The sequence below is a fragment of the Pipra filicauda genome, unplaced genomic scaffold (genome assembly GCF_003945595.2).
Source record: "Pipra filicauda isolate LSUMZ 115617 unplaced genomic scaffold, ASM394559v2 scaffold100_size2392355_pilon, whole genome shotgun sequence".
Taxonomy (NCBI): Eukaryota; Metazoa; Chordata; class Aves; order Passeriformes; family Pipridae; genus Pipra; species Pipra filicauda.
The window spans coordinates 1,275,278-1,283,817 of NW_024103441.1; the positions used below are offsets into that span (position 1 = coordinate 1,275,278).

General features: G+C 49.3%; 1 protein-coding gene across 3 annotated transcripts in view; it reads left to right on the forward strand.

The window, feature by feature from the left end:
* Nucleotides 1-8,538, forward strand: part of NEK6 (NIMA related kinase 6) — a 45,932-nt gene extending 37,394 nt beyond the window's left edge. For all 3 annotated transcript variants that reach the window (XM_027741278.2, XM_027741280.2, XM_039382371.1), the window contains exons 9-10: nucleotides 3,607-3,720; nucleotides 6,472-8,538. In XM_027741278.2, coding sequence (XP_027597079.1) covers nucleotides 3,607-3,720; nucleotides 6,472-6,582 — 225 coding nt within the window. In that variant the 3' untranslated portion in view covers nucleotides 6,583-8,538. The remainder of the gene's footprint in view (nucleotides 1-3,606; nucleotides 3,721-6,471) is intronic.
* The last annotated feature ends 2 nt before the right edge of the window (nucleotides 8,539-8,540 follow it).

The window sequence follows — 8,540 nt, forward strand, 5'->3', positions numbered from 1 at the left end:
GGGTGACATCCCAGGGCTGTGAGCCTGGAGAGAGATGGGCTGGGAACCCAGGGAAGGAATTCATCAAACTCTGCTGAAGGCACTGAAGAGCCTGGGGGGCTCCACTCCAGCAGCACAGTGGGCCCAGTAACATTTATGGGCTGGAGTGGGGTCCAGAAACTGCTCGTGGTGACACCCGTCAGCGCCCAGAGCCGGGCACGGTGCCAGCGTTGTTCAATTGAGTGGCTTTGTGCTTGTCTTCAGATTCTCAATGCCTCTGAGGAAAGAATTCAAGAGACTTTGAGTAATTCCCAAAGCAGCAGCATCTGCATTCCACTCAAAAGCTGGTATTTTTTTAATAAAGGGTGGTTTTGCTTGTAATGCTTCTAATGAGATGCTGCAGGCTGGGATGATCCAGTACAGGTGTGTGTACCCGGGTCTGCTGGTGGTGTTTGAAAAGGGATTTGGAGATTCAACTGTGGGAACAGGGGAAGGAAGTCTGACCTCCCAGTAATTTCTTGTGCTGGGGGAGTTCCCAGTGTAGGCTCTGAGGTGAGGGCTGGCCCTGCCATGGGGGTTGGCCTGGCCAGCTCTGCCAGGAGCAGTTGGGGTGGCCCCAGTTGGCCTCCACCCCTCGGGTGCTGCTGCAGTGCCAGGGTGCTCCGAGTGCCTCTGGGCTGAGCTCCTGGAGATGGGATTCCAGATTTATGCAGAGAGAAATATTTAGCGTTGTGCTAAGATATGTTTTTGTTGCAGGCAATATGGTCCCCTTATGGCACAGGAGTCTTGGTACTCCTTGTATTTCGAGAAGCTGAATTAATTGCACACTAAACATAATTCTCTGGTAGGAGTAGCAGTACTACAGGAACATCTGAGAGCTTTGGCGTGTGAAGCGGTTTTAAATTCCCTTCCTACGTAGGTAAGGCTTAACTTAGGGAACAGGAGCTGTGAGATCTTACAGATTCCAAGGAGGACTTGACAGGTACCAATTCTGTGTTCAGTAGTTAAACAGCTACTTGACTTTTTAAACTTTCTAGAATTTTAAAAGTTAAAATTGGGATTTGTGTGTCTTTGAAGGAGCTGTGTTTTATCTGCACTAATTTCTTGTAAGGAGAATGTTTTTCCATTTGGCTTAAGAGGTAAGGAAGGGGGATGCTTGTTTGGGTATGAGTCACTTCTGATATTTCTCCAGATAGACTGTGCAGATAAGCTGCAGAGATTTAATGTACAAATTGCCTTCAGAGACATGCATGTCCACTGGAATCCACTTAGGGAACATTGAGGGCTTTGGGACATGATGCCACATAGCACCACTTAACTTTGACATTGATAATCATACAGTGATTTTTATTAAATCTTATCAATATAGTAGTAACTGTCTTCATCCCTCACTTCCTGTAGATGTCTGTCAGCAAGATAACTTGGAGGGGATAAAAATAAGTTGTTAATTCCCAGAATGTAGCTACAAGCAATGACTTCAGCAGTTGTGGCAAGACAATCAATTTAGGCAGTAACAGGGACTCCCATCTCGAACCAGCCGTGCTGCGTGGTGGGTGTTTGCCAGGGGGATCTGCCTGGCCTGGGGTAATTGCTCTAATCAAAATGTCAGGAGCAAAGCCCAGTGTGGCATCACAAACTGCAGTTAGTGAGATCCTTGAGTGCCTGTGGTCATGGCCCTGCTCTGCTCAACACTGGGTGCCCTCTCTTTCCACTTTATTTCCCGGCATTTACCATCCTAAACCCCACAGTGTTTCCTTTTCAGTGTTTCCCTCCCATTCCTCCCCTTTGGCACATCACTGCTTAACTAGCCCTGGAATGAAAAGTGAATGGGAATTGGAAAATCCCTCTCAACCTCACTGGCATTATTGATGTTTGTATTGAGATCCTGGAGACCCCGTTTAACCCTTGCTTGCCTTCTGTGCGTTCCCCATTGCCCCCATTAGTGTTTTGCCTGGCCCAGCCCTGTGTGCTGGGCTCTCTGCGTTGTGCTCACCGATCGAGAGCAGTTTGCCATCAATCCTAATTGGAGAGTAGAGTCTCTAATTGGACTCTGTAATTTTTCTCCCACTGATTTGCCTGTTACTGACAGTAATGAAGCAACAGTGATACTTCACCTCTTGCCTTCAGAACCTTCCAAATGCTCTCACCTGGTGCTGGGCTCCTTGGGAGCCCCTCAGGTCTGTAGGTTTATGAGGAGTAGCTTAGGTTACTACTAGTAGTAGTGGTGAGGAGGAAGAAACACAGTAACTTTAAATCCTTTAAAAGACAGGTTGATGATTTAAAGCAAGGGTAGTTTTTCCTGGTGTGTCCTGCACTGCTCAGCACTTGGAGGTGTGTTGATGGCACTGAGGTCCTGGTGGGACCCCCCGTTCCCACAGTGCTCCACCAGCTCCCTGGGAATGCATCAATCCTGGCTCCTCAGTGCAGGGGGAGGGATTGCAGGGGCTGGTATTGGCGCTCTCTGATTCTGTGAGGAGCTCACTGGGTGTCAGCACCGTGCAGGGTAATGAGCAACAGACTGATAATCATCAGAAAACCCCATCACAGCCACAGGGAGAGGCATCAACTTCAGCTGGCCTCGGGATGAAAAGCAAGCCCAGGTGATGGGGCTGGTCAGAAAATGGTTTAAAAGCTCTAAGCAGAGGGGTAATACCCCCAGTTATCCATTGGGGCTTCCACAGGAGGAGGTGTTGCTGTGCTGGGTGGGGCTGCTCTGACCCCCCCGAGTTCTGCAGGGCTGAGGTGGCTCTGCTGGCTCAGGTCCTGTGTGGGAACACGAGCAGGAAGGTGCTCCACTCCCAGGGACAGACACAACCTGAGCCACGTTTGCAGGGCCAGAGGTGCCCGTGGTGCTGTTTGAGCCTCATGGGTCACCCTGGTTAGACCCCGTGGTTGGGAGCTCAGAGCCCAAATGGTTTTGCACACTCAGAGATGGAGTTCCCTTCCTGAGACTCAAGTGTAACACAAACACATCTTTGTGAGGAGTCTCTGTGCTCTGGAAGGAATTCTCCCCCCAGAGCCTTCCGTGGTGCTCTCCTGTGGGAGCAGCCTGGTGACCTCAGGCAGCTCTGGCACTTCTGGAGGTGCCAATACTGGAGCCATAAAACAGGACTGAAAGAGGAAAAAGACCAGATTGATCAGGAACGTTTTCAGTAGTTTGGTTCCCAAGTCTGCCTGGGATACTCTTTTCTAAATAGCAGATTTCTGCCAGGAGATATGTGTGTTCTGAGGTTGTTTTGTTTTTTTTTTTTAAAGGCTGAAGTACATTGCTCTTCCCTTTAAGAATCTTTGCTTTCTAAGTAGCTAAATGGCCACAGATTTAGAGAGATGATTGTTTGAGAGGGTTTCATAGTTGTCTTAGAGCTAGTTGGGTTCTTACTGATGCTCTCAGTGGTCCAAGCATCCTATTTCTTGGTTTTTTCCCCTTGGGAAGCGAAGCAGTGCCTGGCACCAGCCCTGCCAGGGCTGCAGAGCTGTGGGATCCCAGAGCAGTGTGGGTGGGGGCAGGCTGGGAGCAGCAGCCTCCCCTCACTGGCAGAGAACAGAACTGGCTCTTGCAAACCGGCAGCACTGAGGGCTCTCAAATACTTTGTGTTTCTGAAACGTCTTCTGGTTTTTCCTCTCCAGATGGCAGCTCTGCAGAGTCCCTTCTATGGAGATAAAATGAACCTGTTTTCTCTTTGCCAAAAGATAGAGCAATGTGACTACCCACCTCTTCCAGCTGAACATTATTCTGAAAAGGTAAATTGGGAGTGTGTTTGCAGGGGAGTGGGATGGGGGTGCAGGGAAGTTCCTCCTGGCACGGGGAAAGGGAACCTGGGAGGAGAACCCCCCACATCCAGGGCAGAATGGGGGATGGCCTGGGCGTCCTGGGTACCTGGCTGAGGAAACAGCTGTTGTGATGTCTGAATATTGGCAAGCTAAATCGAGATAAAAAAAGGTTTCTTAATGGAGGATATTTTGGAACTGAAAGTCTGGGGTGCTGGCAGAAGCCAGCAGTGTGCCGTGGGAAAGCCCTCTCCTTAAAACAACATTCCATAAAACAGCACTGAAATGTTTGTTCATGAAGTCTTCAGTGTGTAATGAAGGGGGGAAGGATTCTTTTTAAGAAAAAGAGAAGAGAAGCCATTTAGTTTAATGTAATAAGCATCTCTACAGCAGCTGCACTGGGGCTTTTTAAGGTTGTGCATCTGAACGAGAGGGATGGGAGCAGCCACTGAAGCACAAACCCATGTCCCTGTGCCTGGTGACACTTCCCTGCAGCTGCAGACACGCCTTGGCTTTCCTCAGGGCCTTTTGAGAAGGGCTTTGCTTTTTTTCTCCCTTACCTCGACAAAGCAGCTGGTTTTCCTTACCTCCTCCTTCCTTACAGTTGCCTCCTATTTGGAAGGAAATGGGTAATGGAATTTTAAATGTTCACTGTATCCTGTGGGGCTTTTGTTTTACTCCCCCTCCGAGTCCCGAGGAGCGAGGCAGGATGCCTGGGAAATACCGTGTGCAGCCGGGAGCAGCCGGTCTGGTCTCCACCCTGGGAGGGGCCCCACGCTACACGTTGTGTTTTGCTTCGTTTTGACTTGCCAAGGACCTCATGCAAAACGATGCTTTGAGAACTAGTCTGTAAAAGTGCATTTCTGCCTTTCCCCCCGAGCTGCCGGGGCAGCCCCGGCCCCGCGCGGTCCCTCTGCCGAGCTGCTGCAGCTCTTGCACTCAGGATATGCCTGCTGGCAGCAGGAATTAGTGTAAGCTGACAGATGTGTTTCCTGTCTGTACAATTACTGTCTGTTTGCTTCCCTCTGGCAGTGCTAAAGAGTGTGTGTAGTGCAGTGCTGGTGCGGGGTGAGGTTGGTTTGCAGCTCCAAGCGCCGGGTCCCAGAGAACTCGGCTCCAGATGGTTCCTGCACTATCCACGGGATGCTGGAGAGGCCGTGCCTGTGGCTGCAGCTCCTCTGCCCTGCTCAGGGAAACAGCAAACAGCTCCAGTCCTGTGAGGGTTAGAACGGGGCTGCACCATCAGCAGCAGTGTGGTAGAGATTTGTAGATTGGTTCAGAGGAACGAGGCAGAGCATTTGGGGCAGAACCCCGGCTCTCGTGGTGATTCCTCTTCTCTGTGGCCTTTTGTGGCTCACAGTCCAGATCCTCCTGTGAGCAACTATGTGCTGCTGGTAGCAGGAGGAGGAGCTGGGACTGTGGCCAGGACTGGTTTTCTATATTGGGAGCAGCTCTGCTGTAACTGGAGATGAGGGTTGGCAGTGCCATCAGGCTCAGCCGCCGGTGCTGTGGGTGCTGCTGAGATGCCTGTGAGGACAGAACTGCTCCAGTGCTGCACAGCTCCTGGCTGGGCCAATGGTCCTCATGGCACAGCCTTGGGCTGAGCTCTGAGCATTTTAATTTGTTGGTGGGAGTTTTGTGGTGATCTTGGCTGATGAGGGCTGTGTTAAATCTTCAGGGTCTCAGGGTTACAAAGGCAGCAGCATCCCTGCCCTCAGGTCAAAGAAAGTCACCAGGGAATGAGGCAAGGCCAGGCAGCGGGTTTGGGGTGGGAGCAAGGATGGGACCTTGCTCCATCCAGAGCTGAAAACCTCAAGCACATTCAGTTAATGCAGCTGAAGCTGTGTGCTTGATAGCTGTATGGTCATGCTTTTAATTACTGCTAAAATAATTGGCACTGTGGCTACTGGGAGGATGTGAGAAGATCAGAGGCTCAAGGCTGTTTCTCCTGGTGCCTCGGGGGTACGAGCAGCTTTCAGTGTCTGTATAATTAAAAGTTACAATCTTTCATGTGCACAATAAAGAGGGTTGGGAGGTGGGGAGACTCCAGCCTTCTGCATTTTATTTATTAAACATAATCAGTGACCATTCTCTCTTCTTCACGAAGGTTTTAGGAAACACCAGGGTCTCACAGCCAGGTCCAACAGCTTAAGATGCTCAAGTGCTGGTCAGACTGGTTACACTCGAAGGCTTGGAGGGTTTGGTGCCAGGGTTGGTGTGGGAAGAGCAGAGCAGTTGTTGTACGGGGAGCTCAGCTCAGGCTCCCCCTTCCCTCAGAGCCCCCTTCCACTGGACGGCCCCTCCCTGCCTGCTGCCTCAGGCACACTGTGGTAGTGATCTTGTTTTCCCTCCTTCATCCACACCCTGCCCATGCTACTGGTGCCTCCCTCCCTCCCTCTGCCCCGCGCTGCTCCCCCAGCCCTGGGTGCACACGCTGGGTCCTCCCGGGCCGGGCCCCCCCCTCCTCTGGGATGTAAGATGTGCTGGGCTGTGGGAGGATTTAAATCTTCAGTGAAGATTTGGTGGGAAAGGTTCTTCCTGGCCCATCTGGAGGTGGGACACACACATGAGACAGACAGACAGGTGGCTGCACCCTGCTCAGCATGTGCATGAAGAGGTTCCCAGCTCTGGCCTGGCCAGCAGAGCCCGGACAGACGATCTGCAGCCTCTTCCAGTCCGAGAGCAGTGGATTCATTCCCCTTTGCCTCTTGTCCTGTCTTTCAGCTGCGGGAACTGGTCAGCATGTGCATATACCCCGACCCAGACCAGCGGCCCGACATCGGTTACGTGCACCAAATAGCCAAACAGATGCACGTGTGGACCTCGAGCACATGAGCGGCCGCGGCGCCAGCACAGCTCAGTCTTACTTGAATCCTTTTCTCCGCTGCCGGCGCCTGGTGCAGCTCACACAGGTGGGAGGGTGAGCACTCACAGCAGAGGCTCCATCATTTGCAGGTTATTTGACAAGGACTCTTACAGGTGGTCGTTGCTTTAACGTGAAGATTCTGTGAGGTATTGCAAGTGATTCTTTTATTTTTTATTTTTAAGGCCAATAACGTTACGGATGTAGATCATTTAAGGGTCCTTTCTTCAAACTGTCGTGTGTAATCTAGGATAGCCGATATTACCGAGGGCTCGGCCTTTGCCAGACCTTCTATCTTAACTGTAATGTGAAATATTGAAATAATTCCTTCAGTGAAATCACTTTATACTAATGTAAGAATTACCATAGATTTTGTGTAATTTGTATAACTGCTACTTTGCCTCTTCTGCAAATGGTTAATAGCAAATTCAGTTTTTACTTGGTGTATTTTAAAGCAGCCATTTATGTGTTTTTATTAATTCCCTCCTCTTCAGACTTAGAAACTGGGAAGGGTTGGGGGGTGGGGTTTCTTTTTTTTTTTTTAATTGTAAACTTTGTGTATTTTGCTGATGCCTTTCTGTCAGAGATGAGTTAAACATGAACCTGGGGAAAAGAAGCCAAACATGCCAAGCAAGCCCAAGCCAGCCTTGCTCCTGCAGAGAATTGCTCCTTACCCTCATTTTCCCTTTTGGAATGGCTCTTCTCAGCCTCCAGGTTCTTGTTTAAAACCAGTGTTGATCGAAGCCAGTTCGATTTTGGTGCAGAGACTTTTACACATTCAGTAGTACATCGGGTACTATCAGTGGAACTTCAGCAGTGTTTTAAACACTTGGAAAATTTTTTTAAAATAAATGAAATGCTTTGTGTATGGAATTCTGCATAGGATCAGCCCCGTCCCTCAAACTGTGAAAGCTCATTACAGAATGTGAATGTCTATAAATCTCAACCTGATCTGAAGGAGTCATCGTCTCTAACTGCATGAAAATTGTCAACAGCTAAATTCATTCATTGAATCAATGATTTGTGTCATTACTGCCGATGGAAATATTCACTGCTTCAGGAACAGCCGTGGATTCACGTTCCAGTGTTTCCATTCCATGTGCCTGTCGGAGGAGCGGGGCTGTGCTCGGTGTTCCTGAGGAAACCCCTCAGCCTGTGCTGCTCCAGCGCCGGCTCCGCGTGTGCCGGGGGCTCGTGCCGACTGTACCTTTGTGTGTGACACTTCAAATGCAGCCTGTGCCGCCTTTTGGGGTTTTTTTTTTTTAAGGAAAGCTTACAATCCTTAATTGTTTTTGAACTAAGATTAGGGTTAGAGGGTTACATACATATATATGCTTTTAGTGGATTTTTTTAACCTAATTTGCTCTACTTAAAGGAAAACCGCAGTGCCGTCTTCAGCTACTTCGTAGCAATTTGGGAATGTTTTTATAGGGTACCAAGAAAAGCCGTTAATTGCTGTGAATAAGGTTGGCATCATTAATGCAAGGTGCCATTTTACTGGGGCTTCTCAGCAGAAAGCTGAGGGTACTGCTCTCAGGAGAGAGTCAGGAAATTTAAATCATCGTGGAGGCACCAAATTGCTCCCACCATTCCCGTGTCAACCAGCTTGGTTATAATTTATACCCAACCTCTCGAGCACTTGTCAGGTGTGACCTGAACCTGTCCCCTTGCACTGCAGCTTTCCTTGAGCCGGGGCTGCAGCTCCATGGCCAGAGGGAGGGTCGGGCTGGAAAAGGATCAGCGGCTTCCAGGGAAGCTCAGCTCACAGATGAGGATCTGGAGAAGTCTGGTCACTTTCTTGCTACATAAAATTTCTTAGTGCTTATAAGGAAATGTATTTCAAAAGGTAATTTTTTGCAATTGTGCATTTTTAGATAAATAAAAAAAATTATTTCCAAAATAAACATCTTTGTTTAAAAAACTAAAAAGT